The sequence below is a fragment of the Varroa jacobsoni genome, unplaced genomic scaffold (assembly GCF_002532875.2).
Source record: "Varroa jacobsoni isolate VJ856 unplaced genomic scaffold, vjacob_1.0 scaffold_1217, whole genome shotgun sequence".
Classification (NCBI taxonomy): Eukaryota; Metazoa; Arthropoda; class Arachnida; order Mesostigmata; family Varroidae; genus Varroa; species Varroa jacobsoni.
This window is the reverse complement of record NW_019214119.1, coordinates 33728-58952: the sequence shown is the minus strand read 5'-3', so window position 1 is coordinate 58952 and position 25225 is coordinate 33728. Positions and strand designations below refer to the sequence as shown.

Sequence of the window (25225 nt, the reverse complement as noted above, 5' to 3'; positions counted from 1 at the left end):
ATACAGATATTTAAGTGTCGAGCAAGCGGCTAGTTATCTTGCGCTTTGCTCGTTAGCGGGGCTACATTACGCTTTCAGCATTAAGCCAGACAGATTAGCTGCAACGGAAGCGATTTCTGTAACAGTGAAAAAGATTCGAGCGTGCAAATGATTTCACCGCGTTTCTACGCACCGATTAAAATGTAAGACAGAAAGATGTCATTGGCGTCAAAATGAATATTCTTCGTAGCTACTTTTAAGCGAATGTAATCATCAGAAACCAACAATATTTTATTTCGTGCAGCGTAACGTGCACGATGATCGTGTAAAGACGGCGCGGGTCACGTGCTACGAATACGGAAATTTCCTATGAGGATCACGTTCCGTTTTCCCGTTCTTCAAATGCGATTAACTGGTACATTGTGAGCTAACCACTCGGATCAACTTGCTAATAATACAATAGTAATCTTGCGGTAGTTAGCGTGTTAATAGTTCATATAAACGGACCAATTGGTATTGTTTCAGGCTTTCCATTATGCCAGCCACAAGTATGTTCAGTGCACGGTGTCTTTAACTATTGGATGGCGACAACGTCGTCGATAACGCTGGCTATGATTTCTATCGACAGGAACATCTCTATTCAGAAGCCGCTACTCTATGCCGCGCAGCTATACTCGTCACGAAAGCGCGTCATTAAAATGGTATGAAAAGAGGAAACTCCTCAATTCCGTGGATTCACTGTCGTTCCTGCCACAACAGCCGTCGTTTGATCGTATAGACGATCAAACGACGGCTGTTGTAAAACACGACCAAGCACCCTCTATCACCTTTATGTTAATAACCTTTTAATAGTATTGTTAATTCTATTCGGAGAGTTATCACATGGGGGCTTGACCGATATTTTGTTTTGCTCTAGCGTTTCTATGAAATGTAATTATATTAATTAAACACCAACTAATGGACCGCCTAAGGCAGTCCCTTGTAAAGCCGAATTGTACTCGCAGGTGTTGCGAGGTCAATTTTTGTTCTTGCAAACCTTCACGCAACACTTGTCTGATGGTAGTTGTCCATTCTCGAGGACTGTTGCGCACTGAAAGCCGGTCCAGCCATGATACGGCTGAACATGTTATTGGTCTCACAGTTAAGTACCACATACAATTCAGTAGCTTAACGAATAACGTATGGAAAGGAAAAAAGAACTTTTGTTTCTGGCCGTACGCTGTGGTCTGCCGGGGATTGTGGTAGCAGTAGCATCATGTGTCGAGTATCGGTCTTCTTCCGTTCGTGTGCATTTTATTCCGCTAATCGCTTTCAGGTGCTACTACCTTGGACGCTAGGAATCATTTACTCGTTAGTTCCGTTTAGTCTTCAGTGGATGACCTATCAGCTAGACAACATCGCCTGCGACGTCAACTGGAACCCAGAGCCGGCGTACCGCATCTACTATGTGGCGCTATTTTCGCTCTGCTTTTTTCTGCCGGCGCTGCTAATTCTGATACAATATTCCCGCATCATCTACTCGATTCATATGTTGAAGATGCGGACACCATCGCAGGATGGCAACTACCGGAGTAACTCGACTAACGGCATGGTCAGTGTCGACTCATTCAAACAAATGCATCCAAATGTACGTTAGATTGAATACGTCTACTTTTAGAGATGACTAGACATACAAGCATACATTTAACGGGGAAAGCTAGAAAAAGAACAAGACTGACAGTCGTATTCACATAATATCTCTCTAGCAGCTTAGTAGTAAGAAAATCCTTGCATCAAAAACGTTTCAGGTCAAATCACCGTCAGGTATCAGCCTGAAGTTGTTAGGCCGTCGACCGACGACCGAAAGCGAGGACAACTCGACAAAACTCGTCCTCTCTGTTCTCACGCTCATCGTTGTGTTTTTTGTCTGCATCACGCCGTTTTGTGTCACGAAACTTATTAAGGTGATTGCATACATTTTATGGTAACACAAACATGGAAAGCGACGTAATAACGATAACATTCAAGATCAAGCTCTTGATAATGCTCAGTTATACGGAAGCCTAACGCAGACAACAAGGTTATAGAACAGGAACAAACGTAAGATTATACAGTGTTTACTGAATACCGCTGTCGTATTGGTGGCGCCCAAAACCTATCTAATTTTCCGATACAATGTGATTTTCCGATATTCTGCAATAATGATGTTTGTGTGTCCTTTTTCCGGCTTCGATATCAGGTGGTGGCCGGACCACATAAAGTGCCCAACTGGGGTGATATGCTTTCGACTATCATCCAGTTTAGCGCTTCTGTCATCAACCCCGTTGTGTACTCGCTCGGCCTCAAACACTTCCAGAAAGCACTGATGCGGCAGGGACGTAACCTCAAGAATAAATGTTCGATGTATTTCTATCCCTGGTGCGAAATCTTCTAACCGTAATAGCCCAATCAGTATCAGTAAAATCGCACCGTTACCGCCGCTGCGAACGCCACTTTACCAGCTACTATTAATTACTACTACTGCTGCTGCTACCAGCACAACGAAACCCTACATTAATCGCGTAATGATTCAAACTTAGAGGTGTCGGAACAAACAAAGCAATAAGAACTGATAAGGGCAAAATGTCGCCACTCGGCGTATCGACAGACACAGTTGACCAGTGCAAACATCGCATAGCATGAGCAGCATATAGAAACAACTTTACGGTCATAACGAGTATGACCACCATAAATCTATAAGTAGTATCATACAGATATCCTAGATAGTTGTACCCGGTCGTTTTTTGACGATCGCTAATGTATTGTGTCAGTCTATGTCCAATGCGATACAGTCGTAGAACTAACAAAACAAAGGCCGAATGATGTGAGTGCAGAAAATCCACAGCGATAAAAGGTCTTGGCCAAGGTCAGGGCTAAATTAGGACAAATCTGTCCTACATTTGTCCATAAGTGATGCCAGCACTACCAAACACAAAGAACTGGTGCTGATTTTTTGTATATACAACATGTAAATAAAAATCAAACTGTTTGTGCCAACACCGTTACCCGCCCAATGAATATACTCGATATTGTTAAACGGGAGTAACCCAGATTTTCATGGAACCCGCGACCAACGCCCGTTCTATATAAACGTGCATCTGTCGATGTCAAACTCGCCGCAGCGCTGACGTGGGCTTGAAGCGACGGGTAGATCTCAAGCTGGCGAATGATTGAAACGACAAGAGGCCGCGCTAGGCCTAGTAAAGTAAGGCTAGAGAGCCAATGAAATGTCAAAGGGCATCCTTCACTCTTCGTTTAAAGCCCGAGGTAACACCGAACAAATGCCTCGTTCCTCGATAGCTGAGTGAACAGATCATGCAATGCTGAACTATCACAAACCAAAAAGAAAGAAGATACTAAAATACAAAGCAGGCGGCGAACGTGTGCGCGAGAACGCGCGGCAATGGGCTATTGGGTTGATGATGGCGGAAAAAAATCGGGCGAAGGTAAGACGTAAGAATCGAAAACATAATTAGCTATTTACGTAATGGGTGATGACATGATTGTTGAAATTAAATACTAGAGCAGAAATGTGTTATTTAAACCTTTCTGAACTTTGAAATGCGTGAAAGTGTCGAAGTTTACTCAAAAGGCGAACCTTATAAAATCACTGTGAAAAAATATAGGGCTTCTGCTGCACTGATCGCTATTTGATGTTCTATCTCAAACACAAAAATACATAATCTGATGACGTTTTCTGTCAGATCCGCTAATTACGTAAGCATTTAGTGATTTATCTCTGCCACATATTCGTCATATATGGATCCATTATACTGCACAGGCCCTCTATAATAAGAATCTAAAGCTACAGTAAAGAGCAAGTGATTAAACAAAGAACAGCCGGGAGGTTCCGGCATGAATTAAATCGCGATCAATAACGAATTTTTCATGTTCCTTTCTTGATCGTAAAAATAATAAGGATAGCTACAAATAAAAATTAAATAGGCAAATCATTGAATGATTTTTAACTGTATATTGTAGCAGCATACTAAATCTGGATACCCTGTTAATAACTTGGCGCAAAAAACGTTTGATTTTAAAGTAACATCCATTCGATTACTAATGTGAATTTTTGGGTTAAGATATTTGGTAGCATACAATATTCCAATAGAAATTGACAACTAAATAAATTGGAGAGGTTCACCAACTTACCTCTCCTTTGGCGACCTGCATGCCTTGTCCCTCGTACGCATACATCATCTTCACCTGTGGTTCTTCACGCTTCTCTTTACGTTCCTCGATCTTCTCGACAGTGATGACTTCCTGAACGATCTCCTCTACAACTTCGATGTCATCCTCGACTTTTTCCACCAACTGCTTAAAAATAGGAGCAATCTCAGTGGGCAACTAAGTGTTACTACGCTGATTCCAATTTTAACGATATTATCATCTAATATCACTATTACTGGATTAATAAGAAAAGATTAGAACTTACATTCTGTGCGACTCCTGACTTAACCATTTTGTCCACGAGGTCGCGCAGTTTTTGAATTTCAGGTTTATACGCACGAATTTCGCCGCTTAACGTTTGGTGCCTGAAATTATTAAACAGACGTGACAACGATTACAAATAATGTTAGGGCGGAAACTGTAGCTTTCGTCTGTTTAGTCTATTTAAATAAACCTGCTCAGCAAAACAACTACTACATCAAAGCCCAGCAAAGGAATCCTGAGCAATATTGCCTGCGAGTTCGCCTCTGTTAGCTTCCTACATAGTGAGAAGCCCTACCTAAAAGGCTTTATCACGTCGTCTTCTTGATTAATAGTGGAACATGTATTGCGACCTTGTACCTCAACATGTACACAGCGATCGGTGAGGTATAACAGAACCAGTTGTTTTTATTGCCTAACTCAGAATCTTATTTATATTTTTTTCGAAATAATTCTAGTGACATATTGTATTTTAAATTTGACGTTTTAAGAGATCAGGAACGTAGGCCTGCACTCCAGTTATAGTGTGCTGACCAACTCGTCAATGGAATATGAGTCGGCAAGATGAATTAGGTTTAGTTTCACAGGTGAGATCGGCGTATACTTAGTAACCAATGTTTATTCTCTGAGTAGGAAAAACTATAAAGGTGTATTTACAGAGATGCACCCGATTCTATTGAAAAAATCGTCACGAAACGATTCTACCAGGAAAAACTACGTTATGTATGCAAAGCATGTTTTGTATCGTGACGTTATCGATCTCGTGCACACTAGTTAGCATGGAGAACGCTGACTAGGTAAAGGGTCAGATTATTTTGAGGGCAGAGCCAGGTGCTTGAGATCTAATGCAGAGGTGAACTACAAAGGTTTGCGGTGCGATTAGACAGGACGTCTGATTTTCCATAAAGAAAAAGTAAAACGCGGTGGATAACTCGTGAGTGTTGTACAAACAGATGAGGAAGGTGGAATGATCGGAAAAAAAAGTGATTAAAATGACCTTTATGCTCAACCGAATGCTCGGAATGCTCTTAGTTTCTAAATTAACCTTCTGAGAGAACAGTGAAAAAGCCGGCAAAAGCATATCACGAATTTGTTTGCGCTAATATTTTGGTGCGAGATGTTTTGCTTTCGGTGAATAGTGGTAGCCGTATCGTGGTATAATGTAATATAGGTTACGGATTGAGCGTTAGTTCACCTTTTAAGTAGAGACTGAGCAGAGAGGACCGAGTTGCCTCTGTCTTCAGACGCGAGAAGGGGCAGAACTTCGCGCAAATAGCTCTCGGCCTCATTAGCATCGCCTAGATAACGGAAACCCTCATACGCGTCGTCGAGTTTGCCCCGCTTCTCCTCGCAGAGCTAAAAGTGACATCAAAACAAATTACTTAGCGCCTCAAGCACCATATGAACTATGAATGAACATTTGAATTCCAGCCTTTTCACATGCCAAGATGAATGTAATTTATACCGAGAAGCACCTTTTCACTGCCGATTCTCAGAAATAAATTGGTAAAACTAACCTTATTAAGAATCTCAAAGTGTTTTTCAATGTCCTTGAGTTGCTTGGCGATCGGAGCCGTTTGTGTTCCGCCGATTTTCAATGCGAGTTCTGTTCCCCTGGCGCAAATCCCCTGGAACCTCTTGTGTGCAGCACGTATTTCCCCTTCAAGCGCCTTATGTTTTTGCTGTGCAGCAACTAGCGATACCATGTCTCTACCGGGCTTGAAACTTTGGCATGCCCTTTGCTTGTCGAGCACTTCTCGTTCAAGTTCCTCCAATTCGGTCACGAAACGGAACAAATCGCGAGCAGCGTGCAGTTTATCCATACGAACCGCGGCTAACGTCTGAGCTTTTTCAAACTCACTCTCGAGAGCCTTCTGCTCTGATTTCATGGTCGTCTTGTCTCCGTGTCCATCTGCAATAGTGAGCATTGACACCGTCTTTAACAAGCTGGCAAGCAACAACATGGCAGATTGTTGTGTCATGCGGTTTTCGTATTAAATCACCCTCGTTGAAAAGATAACTTTCTTTTAGTTCCGCACATGTAAATGTTGATGATTCTCTATAATTGAGGTATTCATGACCAGCATGTATGAAACACCTTTTGTCAAAGGGCTGCATGTTCCCAATCGTGCCAGCAAATTATAGCTGCGTTCTTAAAGCTTTTGTCAGCCATGTTTATGTCAGTTCTATCGCTATTCGATCACTTTCGAAACCATTTTCACGACATAAAAACATACCTTTATGTAGTTGGTTGATCTGGTTAGCCAGTCTTGCAATGGTATCTTTGTGAGACCTTAGCTGTGAGGTGGCAATTGAATGCTTCTGAACAAGATCTTCATTGTCCATCAGATGACGGCCACACTCTGTCGAGCTAAACTGCGCAGCAAATTCACGAAGATCTTCCCGGAGACTAGCGATATCACGGAGAGTAGCCGCAAGAAGAGCTAGAAGAACAGCACACCCTTTAGTTTCGAACTCGGATTGAAGTGTTGGTTCCAGGCTTAATATATCTTTTGCCCGTAGTTGCCGACCGTCGATAGATATAGATTCGTCTGAACACCAGACCTCACAAGTTTCATAATGAATTTACGCGTACATATTTCCATAAAGTTTATCCCTTGGCTTGATGTAGATATCTGTTATCTTCAATACAGGACTGAGTTCAAAACATCGTTGCTGGGGGGTTCAAATATTTATTCGATGAGCACCCAAACCTCGATGTTACCGCCAGCAGGGAATTATTTAGTGTTCTAGTAATAATGGACCTCATAAACACAGAATTGTGTATTTGTCGATGTTGCAATATCTATCCAAACGATAATAACGGCATTTATAATAACATCATACCATATAAATGAAGTGCTTTCCTATGCTTGTCGAGAAGACCAAGCACCGTGTTGTACTTATTGATGATTTCATCGTGCCTTAGTTTGATATCGTTGGCTTTGTGATACTTTTCCTCAACCAGATTATCGCTCATCTCGCTCAAATTTTCGAATCTGTCTTTTATAGCTAGAACGTCCGCTCCGATAGCCTCGTGTTTCATCAGAGTCGCATCCACTGTCTGCTGGGCATACGACCCATAGCGGGGATCGTTCAGAACCGCGATCATGTCATCCAAATAGCTCTCACGTATCTAAATACAACAACAGTTAATATTATCAGCTCACGATATTAGTTAGATATCAAGAGCTCATTATTGAACCGTTTTCTAACATCCAATTACAGACTAGGCAGTAACTTATTTATAGGATAGATCTCAAATGATCCGAAGGGATAGTGCATAATCGACACGCACCTGGACATTTTAGCTTCTTCTATGCGTTTATTTATCAGCTCCTTACATATATTTAGCATACATTTGATCTACTCCTATCGGATATGTAGTGCAACAGAATCCAATCGATTCAGGTCAACATTTAGGACGCGAAGTTCATTCATAGGGCTACACAAACCTGGGCCTTCCTCAAGAAACGATGTGCCATTGTCTGGAGTCTTTCCTGGCGCAAAAGTTCATCCTTCAGAGATACTTCTCTGCCATGCTCAGCCTGTTCGAGCTCATTCCACGCTTTCTCCAGGTCACTGGGATGACATCCTTCGGCCGGAACATAGGCGGGTTGACCTAGAATTATAATTATCCAGTTTTTATTGACCAGTCGATCCATGGCTTAAATAATTGATACAGTGATATAAAACCTTGCGTAGACCACTAAAGTAGGGCCAACAGCGGTTGGTTTAAAAATCTCACCGAGTGCTTTAAGCTTCGTCTGTATGGCAAAAAGCTGTGCCTCTATTTCAGCACGTTCCGTGTATCGCGGCGGTTTTTCGACAGTACGATACTTTTTGAACGTACTTAGCTCCTTTTGGATGCCCTCGAGCGAATTCGGATAGCTTCTGGCATTCAGTTGCTTAATTTTTCCATTAATCCACATAAGAAGGTCGGACATCATTCGTTCGTAAGTTATCTTCTGCTTGTCGATCTCCATCATGCGCCCTACAATCTAGAGTGTCAGAATCATGAGAGAGCGAGTGAGCACGTAAGTAATTGACGAAGGGGAAGAGAACGCGAGCAAATCACTTACTTTAACTGTATCTAGCACAATGTTAGATCGCGGATTAACAAGATAGTTTGAATTTTCGAAAATACACTACATGTTTCAGTGTTCCGTAAAGCCACTAAAGTGTCACTCAGTCTTCTTTGAACGTACGTTTGCGATTCTACGTCCTCCGGTAAGTTCCTCTTTCATGCGAAAGAACGTGTGGTAATAAGAAGCCACATAGGTAAGGACAGACTTCTCATCCGGTTTTGTCACATCGACATCTTCGGCATCCAGCAGTCTGAATTGAAACAAGTATAAAGGAAGTCTCCATCACTATGGTTTAATCTACTCACACGCATATGCGACGACTATGCAATTACAAAACTGTGGATGAACATAACATCTCTAATAGCTTCTTACACGAGATTAAAAAGTACATTTCAGTTGTAAAAACAATTAGGGTATTGAGCATCGGCAATCAATAAATTCTTCATGAATGACTCAGAACGCCGTGAGGGACCTACTTTGGCACACCCAGTTCTCTATGCGCAACCTCAAAGGCTTGATTAAGGTTTTCGATGTGGTTCTGTGGCTGCAATTCTTCGAAGCGAACTAGGTCTGGTCGATGGGAATGAATAAGAGCATTGAACCCAAGTCCGTTGCGCCACGAAGCGCTGAAGTCGGCGATATGCACCCCAGGATAGCCACGGGTCTTGCGCTGACACCAGAGAAGTAGGGCCTCCTTGGCCGACTTTTTTTCCGAATCCTCCTTAAATTCCTCATCCTGAAAATGTAGCAAGATAAAAAAAAAATGCGTATTTTTTTATGACGACTTTTTTTGCCAAAAGGCAATACGACTAGACGAAATTTTCAACTATTAAACTATACAATTCCTGCACCTGATAATAATGATATTTCAATTGGCTATGAAGCGACCGCCTTTATCTATATTAACATTTTGATGCTTGTACACGGTGTCACCGATTTGAAATTTCAAAAATCGCTTTAAAAAAAACTTCGATATCGACGTTTGCTGAAGAAAAAAAAAGGATCTAAGAGAAGAGATAATAAATTAATTATTTTACGAGTGCAGCAACAACGTTAAATCAATAATAGTGTTTTGTGTACGGCAAACGTAGTACGTGATGAGAGGTACAATTCTTGCGCACATTGTTGCTGTTGTGTAGTGAATGTTCTGCAAAGAGATTACGTGCGAATAAAATGTATGTTCTTCTACACCGGGGTCTTCAGTGGGGGAATTCGTTTCAGACTTCAAGTAATATCAGAGGAAGATTTCGGTTCGGAGTTTTCCGAATGTTGCTGTTATATGTAAAAACATTATACGGATTAGTAGAGATGGCCGTTAAGCAGTTATTACCTCAATGGGTTCAGTGATGTCATGAATGACGAATCTCAAAATGATAGTCCAAATAAGGCCCAGAATGAGGCGACGGTTTCCATCAACGATATCTTCCGCTCCGATCGACTCTAGACGGACCTGTCGATCGAAAAAAGAAATTGAAGACGTAACGTTAATGTGTTCTTGATTTTGTTTTATATATATTGCTGCATACTTGTCACTGCTCGATAGTTACGTTATTGTATATTTAAACCTATATATATATATAGATATCCCAAAATAATAAATTATAACCTTAGTTTTGATTTACATAATATTGATATTTAGCTGCAAATATCATATACATAAAACGTACAGCTTTCCTTTCGAACGCAGACACTCAAACGCAGATATAAACTCGTACATATGGGTATATAGGACCACCATACAGTTTGTAACTAACACCGTAATAATAGGCCCATATAATTGTTGCGTTATGCATATAGAAATAGCAGTACACAGCTTCTGATAGCTTTGCAAGTATTCTCTATCACGCATTCTGATTTTGTATAGAGCCATCCCAATGCAGGATCACCCACACGCTTGCTCACTATCTATCTGAGGGCCTCGTGGGACAGATCATGCTGTCGTTGCAGATTACTGCGTTATTGTTTCTTAATGCCTTCAGCTGCAGATAGTAAATAATCCAAGGGGTCCAAGCCTGCTTATCCTCCTATTCGCACTGTCTCAGCGAGCACTATAAGGGCAATACGTATCGCTTTCCAGTTACATCACCCTATTCACCCCTATATTAGTTAATCTGCTTGCTGCAGTTATATTCAATGCAAAACAAACGATCGCAATGTGCTTAATTACGTGGCACCTCTTGTTCAATGTTCAGTATTTGCGTTTTACGTAAATTACTTTACGCCGAATTTACGTCGAACCAGCTAAACATGATGCCTCAAAAAAGAGCAGTCTATTGTCTTGCATCATCTTGTGTTAGAAGAAAAGGAATAAGAAAAACCGTCATCGCAAGAAGCTGCAAAGTCATTTTCAGCAACTCTACACCGTGTGTGAAACGTGCGTTTCGACACACAGGCCCCGCAAAAACAACCACGGACGAAGTTTTATCTATAAAAAGATATACGATAGCATGTAGAATAATGCCTGCTGGCCACACTGATCATGGGGACGAGAAAAAGAATTTACATTTGAATAGCATAGAAGGCCAGGCATCTCGGCGATGTTCAAAGCTGCAAAGACACGGAAATTTTTGTTTCAACACAATTGGCCATGTTGCAATGAAACGCTGTAGCTGCATAGAGCAATGTATTCCAAAGGACACCTCATATTCTTTCAGCGGTTGGCGTAATAGGTGCAGCAAATAGATGCCGAAAACTAATATAGTTCGTAGCAGAACCAGCCCTATGCATCATTCTATAATCATGCTGGATATATTCGAATCTCATAATTTGAAAGTGCGTAACCGTGCGCTCAGTATTCGAAATTATTCTACCACCGGAGTCTATCAGATATTGTCCGTTTTGTTGCTCGTCATCAACCGACGTACTCTATGTGTGTATATACATATAGTGCTATGTTCCTGCACGTTTTCCTGCTTCAAAACCGATAAAAAGCTATTTAGTCACCGCTAAGACAAAAATTGCGGGAACTAATAGCTATAGTAAAGAAAGTGATGTTTTCAGTCTGAACGAGACCCAGAAGAGGCGGTCATCGTAGACGAATGATTATGTGCATGTCATGACTAAATCATTTAAGTTGTGTATTTTAAGTTTTACTATATACCCAAACAAAGCTAGGTCGCATGGTCAAATTAGCTTTCGTTAAATCTTCAGTTAGTTTGGGGTAAAATCGTGCGCGAAAAATATCTATTGTTATTAAACGATCATAGCTCGAATACTCTACGGACAGAATACGCTAAGATATATAATTCTTCCCCCAACGGATCTTCGCTTCTGGTAACAGATGTCTGACAACATCAATAGTCAGAATCTTTTACAGAATCGCTGTTGTATTATAACGTAACGAGGAGCATCAGATGTTTTGTAACAATAGCTTTACTGAATGATGGATAATAATAATAATGAAAAAAAAAAAACAGAAGAACTATTCAGAGTGAGTGCATATAAACGGATCGCGAAACCTGTAGCGTGAAGAAAATTTATTCCACAGATGGCCTATTTACTGGGACACCTTCTCGAAAGGTTAAGAAAGAAAAAGTTCGATGAGAAACAGATGGGACCGCTAAATGGAACTATTTGTGCGTATTGTCCTTGGAAGATGGTTACGTGAGGCGTATTCGCCGCCACACGTTGATGTCACGACGTCTCGGCAAAATTAAGAATGGGTCCATATACCTTTCATGACCGGATACTTTTGAGCCTGTTTTCACACGTGGATCGACGTCTACTCAGTCGTTTTGAATGATTAGGACAGAACTCTTTTGTTGCAAATATCCAGTGAAATCTAGAGCAAGAGAACCTCTTTTTGGCCGAAACGAAGTAGCTTTGTCAGCAAAATGGCACATTGTTAAGAAGTATTCCGACCGGTTTTACACTGGTTCTACACCGATTGAAATAACAGCAAACCATTCTTCTTTGTAAACGTATTTATATCTTTCGACGAATTAAAATACAAGGAAATCACTCTCGTTACTTCTGGCGTGTCGATTTGCCTAAATCTAACTGTATTACATGAACTTGTATACGTTTCGCTACTAACCAAATCCCTATTACTATTGCTATGCTAAGCCCCCTACATTTGCCCCGTCATTTCAGGGGACATTCGAACAAGACAACAGTGGCAGATATTGAAGTATTACCGAATGGAGCCCACGAATAGGACCTACGCAGATCCGTTTAAGCTGCTTTTGTGGGCATGCGTTAGCTTGGGCCCACCTAATTCTCACGGCCAAACGTCCTTCGAAGCCATACTGCTTGCTAGGCTTGCATATGCAGTTTTAAAGTAACCGTAATAAAGAAGAATTATGCAGTTGATTTGAATATCGTAAGATAGTATCAACGACTACCGTGTGCGCGGTAACGACTAGTTGCTATACGGGTACGCTACTTCAAAACCATTTATTTTACTTGAAGATCTACTGCTTCATGACAACGTTCCTAGTCATTCGAGCGCTAACCCAACAGAACGTATAGAACCGTTCAGATAAGTCCATTAGTTTGTACTCAATCTGTTCAGGCTTTTGCGGTAAAGTTGCTTCATGTTAATAAGAAAACAGGGGAACACCTGAATCTTTAATCTCGGGGTTCCAAACCAGAAACCCAATCAATCTATCACTGACAACTAAAATGAATCATCCTAAAATTGTAGACATGCTCTCAATTACGTGTCTATGCCAGCATTTATACTGGAATAATGAATCATCTTACTATGTGCCTCATCCGAGGTAATCGTACCATGTGAAATACATGCTTTAGAGTCTGGACAATTTTAATCTAATGCAAAAATCCTCAGTCAATGATCACAGATTCCAATAGATAAGTGATCAAGCTTCACGAACATTTTGCATGGTAAAGGAAAGTTGATCATCGGAGAGACGCTTATTCGGTGCCTGGACGAAATGCGTAACGATAATAAGCTTTATTTCTATTAAACGAATAGTTACATTTGCTCTAAGTAGATCGCAAATACTTCCATTTAACTAGGACTATTTTTGTTAATTCGCAGCTCCAAAGGTATGTTTCTAAAAAGAAGCAAAGGTTACTGGCTATCTTTGGATATTTCTTGCTTCTGGGTTTCTGATTCCCGCACGAATCTTACACAGATCGCCTGTATTAGGTAGAACCAACCAAGTGAAGCTTGATTGGTTCTTGAAATGCGAGTGAGATTGTACTTCCGTACTTAGTAATGTAATAGACGTTAGCGGTAATCGAGAATTCCATCTAGAACCTTTCATATGGCAAGCAGTACAAAACGGTCTTCCTGCATCTTCCCAACCAGTTGCATATTACAGAAAGAAGGTTCGCTGGTTTTTCTTTGCTGTAAGTCTCTGCTCGTTTCTTTCCTTGCTCTCAGTGGCTATCTGTCAATCAGCGCCTTCGCTGTGCTTCACTTTGGTTCTCTGTATCGATATAGTCTCCATGGCTCCCATCCACGCGAATAAACGCAGAGAAAAACTCCAAAAGGAGAAGCGACCAGCCACGCGCAGAGAGTCATTAGATTGCTCTCCGCAAATCGTAAGACTGTTCGTCAAGCAGAGGCAATCTTCCGCTGTCTTCTGCGGTGTCGGTTGGCGATGGATACCGCAGTCAAGAACGGCATGAATGGCAGTATCGAGTGCAGCGGGCGATAGCAGCTCTATCGCAAAGATAGGTCTGTGTCATTATTGTGATGGAGTTGATTTCACTGTTCGGTTGCCGCGGACGTTGTCTTTCTCGTTTCTTGATCCTGCTGCCAAATCGGTCAACGGTAGGGGCGCCTAAATTAACGCCCACGTGCGATTCGATAGCCCGACCCACGTTGGCAACAGCAACTCTCCATGTCTTTCCCCTTTCTTACGAGACTCACAAAGACGCCGACGATGACAAAAGAAGGAGAAAATGCGATCGTCCATGTTATTTGTGTTAATTTTCAGTGATACCACGTTCGCATATGAATGACTTGGTCTTTGACTTGGTTTTAATATATTGACCTACGTACAACCATATCTTGGGTGTATTCCTATATACTTGTTTATTTACAAACAATAGTGTGAGAAGAAGGGCAACTGTCCTAACCAGGAGGGTGGTTAGGTCGGTCGGTTAAGTTATGATTTACAACAGGCGCTATATGTTTATAGGAGGAAAAGACGGGATGTTCGGTTGCGCTCCGTTAATCCGATTTTTTACTAACGTCGGAAGACGCGCATCAATCGCAGCTATTTCACGTATCGTCATCGACGCCTCCATTGGTGTGGTTACAGGAAGCTGTTTGAGGGCCGAACAAATTATGGGGCTACATAAATTAATTCAGTGGTATACTGATGCACCTTTGCGTACGACGGACTCCGATTACGAATTTCTAGGATGGGGCTATTCGGCCAGCATCTGTCTTTGTCAATCCTGGGCCTTCCTGTCAGCCGGAATTTTGCAGCTGTCTCCTACTCATTAGACACGTACCTTTAACGAGAATGATGAGTCACTCGAGTGTCCTGTTTCTTTAACAGGTAGCTCTCTACATGCCCCTTAATGATACTCATTGTCATAATTTTCGATTTGTACTTATTTCTGTGAAGCCATTGATACTGTTGACCGCAGACGACAAGGGACGAAAAGGTGTAGGAAAGGGTAGAACGTCAGAAGACGGCTTGTCGATCTGACTCAAAGAACAAACGAAATCCGACGTTTGATGCGTTCTCGGTGTCCGCTAACTGTCGATCGGTAATTAGCAAAAAAGTTCGGTTTGTTCCATTTCTACCAAGTAGACTCGTAGGTAGATTCATATAGGACATCTGTCTCGGTGCCTACGCGTTTCGTAACTTATGTTTCATTAACATGTTAATGCTAAAAGGTCTCAGTGCTCAAAATCATACCTCCTATGTTTAATACCTCACACTTAGTTAAGTTAAAATTACACATGCTGTTTCAACGGTTCAATTCATAGGCAATATTTTTACATGTGACTGCTATTATAAACACAGTAGAAAGATATAGATCGGACGCTTCACTACGGCATGACATTGTCAAATAACCCCCAGCATCATGGATCATTCGCCGCAGTCAGCGTACGATTATTTAGTGTCTCAATAGATGATCTGATGCCGATGTCGTATTCAAGGCCGGTACAGAGCATCATTCATGCTTCATTAACAGATAGTACCTTTTTTTGTTCCCGGCAACGACCGTCATTGCTGTAACAAGCCATCACAATCGTTTTGACCACCAGCTGTGGCAGTCGTCAAATATAGCGGTCAGGCCTTGCCTTCTATGTTACTTTTTTTTTTGAAATTTATCTACCATTACTAGTTACCATCTGCCAGCGACCTGGCAGCGGTGACCGGTAAAGACTTTTTGTACCTTCCCTGCCGTATTTAAACATATTTTTCCATGTTCGAGACTTTGCGTTTGTTGGTTGTATCGGTAGTTATGCGTCATACTTGACGCGACTAGCTACCGAATAGAAAGAAATTGTCTTCCTCATGCCTGCTCGAACACAGAAAATGAGGTGGGCTCAGCTCACTATATTGTTAGAATCTCCGAACGCTGTCAGCTAGACGAGACATCATTTTCCAATGACAACGCTCAATCTCCACTTATACGTGGGCTTCTGCACGAACGTAGAGGAAATGAACAACAAAGCTGACAAGGACTGAAGCTGTCCGTATTTCATGATTCTATTTAGTGCGGAATATAACCGCTGTCAGTAATAATATCAGCACCAAGTTTCAAGCCCGTTAAAAATTCTAGAATTTACTGTGACATGGATAGTTTTGGCTTGTTACCACAATAGACAGTCTGCATGTCGGCCATGTCAGGAATTGACTCAAAGGTGGATAGCCAAAATTGTTCCGTAAATGTCCACTAGTATCTATTGAGAAGCACGAAGAAAGCCAAGCGTAACTTAAATAGGATTTCCCAGACGTAAGTAAGCCATTACGATCCTATTCGACCGCCAGATAGCGCAGGGTTCCTGGCAGAAAATGACACTGTTGAATACGATAGGGCAATAGAAATTGTGTCTAATTGCTACAGCGTAAACGTCTATCCGATCATAATGTTCTCTAGCTGGTTGCCATAAAAGGACGGACTACGTGCTTGTTAATCAGATATGTTTTTTCATTGAGCCTATATTCATTGTATTTCCATATTCTACGCAGGCCGTCTGTAAAGTATGTTGTACGTATAGCATTACCTATATAAATTCTATATAGATCGTTAGTGAATAGTTAGTAAGCTACTATTACTGCTATACTATACTAATCCGTCTACTGCTCCAGGACTATCGGAGGGACGGGACAGCTTGGACCAATTGACCAGATGCTTCGACCATACGTTTCGACCAATAACTTAATTTAAGACTAATGACATCGTAAAATAATATAACTTAAATAGAAAGATTAATAAAATGAAGGAGCTATTGATACGCTTTTGCGAAGCTCTCTGTTTTGTGGACGAGGGTGTCCTGCAGATCGAGTGATTTGTACAACCGACTGAACGTTGGCAAGTAGTAATTGAACTGAGGATGAAAACGTCTGAAATCCTAAAACCAGCAAGGTATCTTCTATTCAAGGTACATCTATTCACCTATCGACAGGCTTCGTCCTAAATGATTCCACATAGATTTGAAATAGTTTTGTCATGCTGGCGGATACAAACGAATCAGAGCGATACTTTCTTGAGAAAACACAGAGAAAGTTGTCTAGCGGCCACGCCTTTTGATGAGTGCACGCTTTATTCTGTTTCGGCAACGATTGCCACAAGAATGAAAACTTCAAATACTCCGACAAAGGATTCATCTATGGATGTGGCGTTTTCTTATCCTAACAAGTCAATTCGTCTGATTAGAGGTCGTGCGAAATTCAAAGAAACGATCCAACTCCTTGATAATTGCTTTCACAGCTAGCGAAATGATTTTGACATATGGGAAAATATATGCCAAGGCTGTCGTGTTCCAATGTTGGGCCGCTTAGATCGATTAGAACATCAGCAAGACTTAGACATTTCTACCATGGCTGTCAGCTCTACGACCACAGTATCGTACTAGACAATCAGTGTACTCCTGTCACGTCATAAGATTAGCATTTTCCGTAGTCGCTAACAGTTCTTGCTAGAGGCCTAGGGTCGTCAAGAGACGCTCATATACTGCCTACTTGATGTGAAGCGGGCTGTGTTTACAACAAATGCTTAGTACGAAAAACGGACCAACAATCGGCAAACATTGTAGACGATTTACTGAACGTTCGAGTCGAAGTTTACCAGAAACCATAATGTTTGTGCTGTGTACCATCGTAGGTCCTTGTGGCAGCCAAGATATCTGCTGTATTTCCCAGTCACATCTGCACACACGCAAACTTTTCGCCGCCGCTGTCACACGACGCTTTATTACACGGCCTCATTTTTTCTTGGAATTCGACCTGAAAATTGTACAAACGACAAATGCTACGAGGAATGTCTGTGGCTAATAGACCTAGCAGTGTAGCTGCTCCGAAAAGATTCACCAAGCAGCGGTGGTGGTGGTAGACCACCATCCAGCTGTGGCGCAAAATGCCGTCACTGCTAAAGTTATTGTTCATAGCAGCGCGCGGCAAACCAACGATGAGGGCAGTTACACCTAACATCTAGCTGTTAACTCGCCGTAGACGATCTCTATCGTCTAACTGGAGGTAACTGGAAGAGAGCGGCTGTCTAGTTCAGCGTGTTTCCGGTCGTCGTAAGCGTTCTGCGCACACCTGAGCGACAAACGCCAGCAATGGCGGCCGCGTCAACCGATGCGTTTTATAAGGAGGACAATGTTAGTGACGGCGTCGCTGCTGTTGGATCAATAAGGAAAAACAGCCCAACTAGCCCACTTGAAAATCGCCTGAACGGAGCTGCATTTGGAGGCCTGATGCTGCTGGTCTTTCGTGTACATGAGATATGACGAACTTTCGATTCAGTCGATTGCGAGCTACTGCAGCAGCAGCAGCAGCACCGCGAGGAGTGGGCAGCGAAGTACCTTTACTTACTAATAGTGCCACAGCATGGCTGTCGCCAGAGGCTAACAACATCAGGGAACCATCCTCTCGTGACTAATTTCGAAGAGTCTCTGGAAAAAATTTGCTATATAAAATGAATATCGTATATTGGATTCTTTTTTTTGGCTCTGTTATTTCGAACAAATCGTCGGCAAGCGACTACCAACAGCTACGCTTCTTACCAGCTAAATCAACATCAGTAGACGCCTCTTAACACGCGTCGCCTTTGTTCAAAACGGTTGCCGCACGTTTTCGGCGCAGTTGGCATTGTTACGCTCACGGCTGTTGCTATGATTCACAGAGGCACGTGGATGTACGGGTAGGATCAATATAGAATTCGCTTTGGAATAGGCGACGACATTTATGTAACAATTTCATAATGAGTTTACAACGAAAGCGGCAAAACAGTGAAAGCGAAACCGCAAGCGACATGAGACCATACAGATTTAATAGGGACACAACGATGTGGAACGAATGACGAAGGTCCAAACCAAAACTCCAACTATGAAATTTAAACGGCCATATGAGCGCGTGACCTGCCCATTGTCGCGTATCCATGGATATGAAGAGGTACCATACGTAATGGTCACGCACGAGAGACCGTAGGCGCTTGGATGATATAGTTTTTAGAATCCGTGAGAATAAATAAAATGAAGTAACTGTAATGAATCATAAAAACGGCAATTCACCTAATAAATATATATGTATGTATGAATAAAATTATCAGTGAAAAAACCGGGTAAGATATGAAACATATGTACGTAGAAACATTAACTAGTCGGAACGAGAGTTATATTTAGAATTCATAAATTCGTTCCATATAGTGATCTTGCACTTCTAAGGCGTGCGTACGATTACGCTTGCAGATCTTTGCAGGCATTGCAGATTACGTTTGCAGCATTGCAAACGTGTACGGCACGAGCGTTCTCCCCGGTACGTAACGCTTCTGTCAGCAGTACTCCTTCCCCACTTGCACGTGTCTAAGCCTCGTGCTGTCACAAGACGAGCCAACATGTACGGATAATGCATGCTGAATATTGTCAAGCGTTACTCCGTCATTGTCGACACATCGTGGAAGCAACCTGCTCGTCTATTCTAACAGAACGTGATCTTAGCCGCGATATCGACAGACTGTTATGCGCATTTGCACGCAGGATACAAAATGGGCACGATTCCGAACGATGAATTGTACGGAGAATTATTTTTTGTTGAAATTTTGAATTTTTTACAATTTCTGCGACTGGATAAACGTTGTTTCATAGCCATTTCATTATTCAGCGAGCGTGGTTTCCGTTCGATGAAAGTGAACGTAGCGCAATGTCGAGATAGCGCGCCCGACATCAGTGTCGCCCACACGTACCGGCTGTCTTAAGCCGGTTTTTCGTCGACAACGATCCGCTGTACCGTGGTCTAGGAAGCGAATTATACGTGTATGTAAGGGCGTGATACGATGTCTAATGTCACTGTCCGGACGATAGCGCCATGCCCAGATCAAAACAAATCATATGTATGTATGGCTATATAAGGCCCGAACATTAAACTAGCGGTTGAGCAGGGACCTGCCACAGCTGATCGGTGCTCAGAAGTGCGAGGCAGCAGGTAAATGCCGATCGCGCTGGTCTACCATCACGTAACAGTAACGACGTTGTTACGGCATGTAGCAACCAGCCGTTGCAGTGTCGCCTAAGCAGACATTTAGCTAACTTACATTATGACAAATGTCATATATCATTAGCTATAGATTGCTGAGACGTTTACATCTATTCGTGTTTTGCATTTTCAATATCCAAAAAGAACCCAAAAATGTACCGGAACTATTAATGTAAATTAATCGTATAGGAAATGGAAAAATTTATCAAAAAATTACTTCATTGTTTGTTATTACAACATATATGCTAACTGAGCTACAATTGCACTAATAATAAAAAGTTGTATTTTTCTAAAAATCCAATTAAATTTTGCATAACGTTCGTATTTATTGTCACGCTTTGCCAATTTGTTGGCGTTGTATAGCGCAATTGAATTTGCTCAATGAATGTACCTGCAGCACGATGTATTGGCACAGTATGGTCACTGACGTGCAGCTTGAGATAGTAGATGTGCTTCCAGGACGAACACCATGATCCGACGTCACTACATTCTTAGAAACCCACGGAGCTCCGAGGGTCTATTTATCTGAACGCGCTAATATTATATTTGTTTTTTCATTTTCCACAGCGAGCCAGCTATTGATTAATAGAGAAGTCAGCAATAGCTGCGAAAGGACCGGTCCCATATATCAATCCATAGTTGTTTGTAGGCTGTATAACACGACTCGACACGACGGCTGGCAACAGGACAACGGTGTCTTTGCGTTGGAGAGAGCAGCCCTTTATGATCATTGATAACATAATACACGACAGTAAATGAATATTAATTGATATCTTCAAACTGTTTAGGCTTGAATTGTAAGAGAAGAGAATTTGGCTATACAATGCGGGCCTTATTCTATGCCCTTAAAACGTTTAACGAAATAGCTTCTTCTGAGCATCCCTTGACTGGGTAATACGCATTTGATAATTTTACTTTGTGTCCAATCCCATCCCCGGTACAGCATCCACGTCGAGACACGTGTAACACAAATGAGTTGCTGAACGTTTGAATGCTAAAGAACAAAGCCTAAAATTGGCAAGGATAGCTTACGAAACGTCCATAGAAACGTTAATATGCGCGCGGTGTTTTCTCGCCTGTGGGATCGTGTGTGACCTAGATCATAAATGACTGTCCATTTTAAAGGGACACTGTGCAATGGTTCCCCCACATTGTATGCTATCATACAGTATACCGTAAGACTGTAGTCTACTATACAATATTGAACGTGCAATATATCTTCGTCCCACAGGGTCTTCTTATGTTCACCGTCGCATACGCAACAAAGTATTACGTCGATATGTGGTAATTTCTAATGCCACTATTATAATTATCTATAAACAATCACTAAGGCAAGAGAGGCAGACATTTTATGAAGCACAATCTTTTCGAAGGGCACATCTCACGAGAGGAAGACAAGAAAAAGTAAACCACACAGTGAGTGCACTGTGATCCTTCCGTAATGGCCCTTTTAATCTGATCGACTCAATTAGAAACGAATTTAATAAAGTGCCAGAACGATCTGCTGTGACTCGAAATAGATTTACTGATGTATAGCTATGGCTTGACCTTCTAGTTGCTTAGAGAATATACTGGGACAATTTTCCTCATGACAGAAACGGCTCACTGCAGTATGGTCAATCAGACACTGGCATCACTAGCGTCGCTGCATTATATCTTCATCGCAACAATAAATCATGCATGCGCATGTACATACAGTGCTTCTCTACCAGCGTTTGTTTTGTCCGACTCAACTAGCAAAAAGTCCACCCACATAACTCGTAGTCAGCAGCCACAACAACGATAACGCTCATCAGCTTATTAGATGCATTCAGGGGCTGGCGTCGTGGAAACACCGACGCGTCTTGTCAGCGATGCTCACATATATGGCGTGCACGGATAGGGGACGTTCCAAATCAACCACTGAAATCACAGCACTGCACTCGGGCTATCGGATCGAAATAGATCTTCGTACTTTCATGCACATTTTAGCATCTGCAGCATCGGTGCTCTAATATAGAAGCTCTCCCAGTAGAAACAGAGACAGAACGTTGTCAGTTGTGAACGTCACATTAGTGTTATCACAAAAAGTGTGACGTTTCAATAATAAAGCATCTCACAGCTATTTTAAGGGCGTACGCATGTTAGATGCCGTAATCGAGATATAATATTTGTCATGCTGGGGGACGGGGGCTTTCTATGATGTAATGTAAAACGGGAGCCCTATTCAATGCAGATATCGTTGCGTTTTATCTTCAAACGATGACAACAATGACGACTACTACATCTACCTGTTGGTCGACCCCTGTGCACGAGTATTCGCCATTTCGTTGCGACGGCTACCAAACTATGCTGATAGTCGTGAGCCCACATGCCTGAAGACCACAGCGCACCCATGCGTTGCTCTTTACGGTGGTTTAAATCCGAATTTAGCCCACTCAGTGCGCCACCCGTGTGGTGTATTTAAGGAAGCAATCCCAATGACGTGTTTTCGATGACCGCCGCTGTAGGACTAGTACTCTAATACATAACTTTACAAAGCCCATATTATTCTGCAAAAAATTAGCTTTTTTTTTGCTTCTGTTTATACTCGGCGTCAGGTGCTAATGACATGCGCTTAGCCCTGTAAAAAAAATGGCAACAAAATTGTAATGCAACACATCAATGGTCAGTTGGTTGGCCGTCTTTAACTGGATCCGCGTGTTGTTGTCCATCGATTCCCCCACTTAAGTCAGCAAATAACAATGGATATTGTAGAAAACCAAGACAACAACGCAGCCACTGACGCTGCGGCTTTCCAGCGTCGTGGTAGCGTCTGCGGGGTGAAGAAGTGATGTGATGTTAACGGCCAGTGCGGTGCAGGCCACTAACATTAGCGGTTTTGGTAGGGACAACGTTTCTTGCTACGGGTCTCTTAATCCGTGCTAAGATCTCCACGCTGTAATTCTCAGCAGGTGGATCACAGACACGCATGCACTCGCTCATTGACGCTCAGAATCGAGTTTATCATTTACTGATGGTGGGAGGAGGGGGTAGTGAAGATGCCAGTACCCCTAGAGATATCTGTACCACGCTGACGCTCGCTGTTTCCATAAGCTGCGAACGATTTGCTTTATAGATCTCCCATCTGTTTCTGCAGAGTGACGCGAGCAAGCTTCTTGACAGAGTAGAAACGCGAGGCGCGCACCGTGTAACCATACGTCATTCTAGCTTTGATCGCTTTGCTCATGCGTAGACTTGAAGAAAATGTAGATGAAAAAAGGAAAAATGCGCCGAAATAGTAGTAATAGAACCGCACTCTCGACTGGTTCTGCATTGCTTTTCTGGTCTGCCCTCCTTTTTTGACAACGACGATAATGCGATAAGAGCACCTGGCCCCTGTAGTACTTGTTGTTGTCTTCGTAGTCGCGATCCTCGTACCGTTCGTTTATCGTTACGCTGCTGCGGGCCGGTGACCGCGCACGGTTACTCACTCAGTTCAGATATTGACCCGGCAGCGCGTAGTGTTGGCGACAAGATTGGCGAAGTCGAAAAAAAAAAGCGTCGCACGCCACTGCAAAATTCTTCAGTGCTTGAGATCAGCAATAGCCCGAGAAGCGGTTATAGAGTCGGCCGCGGCGGCGGCGGTGGCGGTGGCGGCGGTGGCGTCCGCTTTAGTAGCAGACGCAACGCCAGACAAGATAGGAAATAACAAGTCGCACAAAACTCCCTGGGAAAAGGGCTCTCCTCATCTATTAACAGTAGAACTTGTAGCAATGTAGAGGCAGCGGTCGTCGGGTACCACTTACTATTGGTTGCAATTGAAATTGCGATTAGCAAAGGTAGCAAACGGTAAAGGTATTGTGTCGAGTCACTTAGAAACCGACATGCAGAGAAACAGCAGCAAACACGTCTGTTTAGATTTGCCGTCTGATCTGAAAATGTGGAACTTACCTCGGTGTGCTGACTTCAGACAGGTGATCAAGGAAAGAGAATCGTTACCAGTCCGGCACGAAGATAAACTGAACAAAAATTCCAGTAGCCGGCCGTTATGACTATGGAAAAATTACCATGAAAATGGCCAAAAAAAAAAACGCCAAAAAACCATGACAATAATTATAGCAGTGGAGACGGCCGTGGGGGTTACACGTAAACGCAGTAGCTAATTTAGCACAAGAGGGCATCTATCTCACAGATTTAGCAGCTCACAACGAAAGCGCGGAGCAGGGAATGATTGTTTGTTCCCGATATGGCATCTTCCAGGCTCGACTCGATCCGGGCTGGAGTGAAGCACTAATCAGTGAGTTATTTTACTTACATTTAAAGAAGAAGTAAAATTAAGTGTTAAGTAGTTTAGTACAACAAGAACTGCTACCATACACTTAAAGCTATGATATGATGATAACTAGTTGACAAACGGCACTTGCAGTATCGATTTTTCTTACTTTTTACGGACTATACGTTTAGTTAATCGAGTATTTGCGTGATCCAGGTACTAAATACACCACGCTGTCCAGAGTTCGTGTAAAGATAATTAATCCGTTCTATACCATCCCACCCAGATCACTGTATACATATTCATCGTAATGTGGCCACACCTTATAGAATCCACAGCCTATTAGGTATGATGGGATATCTAAACTGACAGACTAAATAAAATATTAGCTACAGTAATCTAGTATCTATGATACGGACTGATAACTCGGCCGTAGATATTTATCGTGTAATAAAATACGCCCGTCTCGTAGGGGCTGAACGGTACTGACCTGGGCTTTAGGCCAAAGCAACATTATTCGTTCTCTCATCGAAGCCATCTTGCCTAGTATACAAAGTTTCCGTGACCAGACAGATTATGATAGACCTATTTATGTATATTTACAGAACGATTCAGAAGTCAGAAATTACGATTTTGACCAATATGATCAGCTGCCACTGATCAGATATCAACAGTAAATACAAGCAACAATAGCTAAGTCGTGGTTCACGGAACGAAGTTTTCTCCAGTCGCTGGCAGTCTGGCTAGTCGAGACGACGGTTCGACGACAACTAGTTTGTATCGAGACACATTCAAATACGTTTATACATCAATGAAACGGCCACCTACACACACTTACC

The 25225-nt window shown here is 42.3% G+C and overlaps 2 protein-coding genes across 4 annotated transcripts in view; one reads left to right on the top strand and one right to left on the bottom strand.

Moving 5' to 3' along the window:
* The window catches only part of LOC111267762 (beta-3 adrenergic receptor), a 12132-nt gene extending 7969 nt beyond the window's left edge, over positions 1 to 4163 (top strand). Inside the window, exons 3-6 of one of the 2 annotated variants that reach the window (XM_022846246.2) lie at positions 505 to 680; positions 1295 to 1606; positions 1767 to 1922; positions 2198 to 4163. In XM_022846246.2, the coding sequence (XP_022701981.1) occupies positions 505 to 680; positions 1295 to 1606; positions 1767 to 1922; positions 2198 to 2392 (839 nt within the window). In that variant the 3' untranslated portion in view covers positions 2393 to 4163. The remainder of the gene's footprint in view (positions 1 to 504; positions 681 to 1294; positions 1607 to 1766; positions 1923 to 2197) is intronic. The other variant, XM_022846248.2, reaches the window with a different exon arrangement.
* The window catches only part of kst (spectrin beta chain, non-erythrocytic 5 kst), a 77221-nt gene that overhangs the window by 22264 nt on the left and 29732 nt on the right, over positions 1 to 25225 (bottom strand). For both annotated transcript variants that reach the window (XM_086971439.1, XM_022846244.2), the window contains 11 exons: positions 9847 to 9966; positions 8993 to 9252; positions 8637 to 8766; positions 8177 to 8429; positions 7884 to 8050; positions 7276 to 7564; positions 6666 to 6872; positions 5946 to 6340; positions 5624 to 5784; positions 4433 to 4532; positions 4150 to 4311 (listed from right to left, as the gene is read on the bottom strand). In XM_086971439.1, coding sequence (XP_086827565.1) covers positions 4150 to 4311; positions 4433 to 4532; positions 5624 to 5784; positions 5946 to 6340; positions 6666 to 6872; positions 7276 to 7564; positions 7884 to 8050; positions 8177 to 8429; positions 8637 to 8766; positions 8993 to 9252; positions 9847 to 9966 — 2244 coding nt within the window. The remainder of the gene's footprint in view (positions 1 to 4149; positions 4312 to 4432; positions 4533 to 5623; positions 5785 to 5945; positions 6341 to 6665; positions 6873 to 7275; positions 7565 to 7883; positions 8051 to 8176; positions 8430 to 8636; positions 8767 to 8992; positions 9253 to 9846; positions 9967 to 25225) is intronic.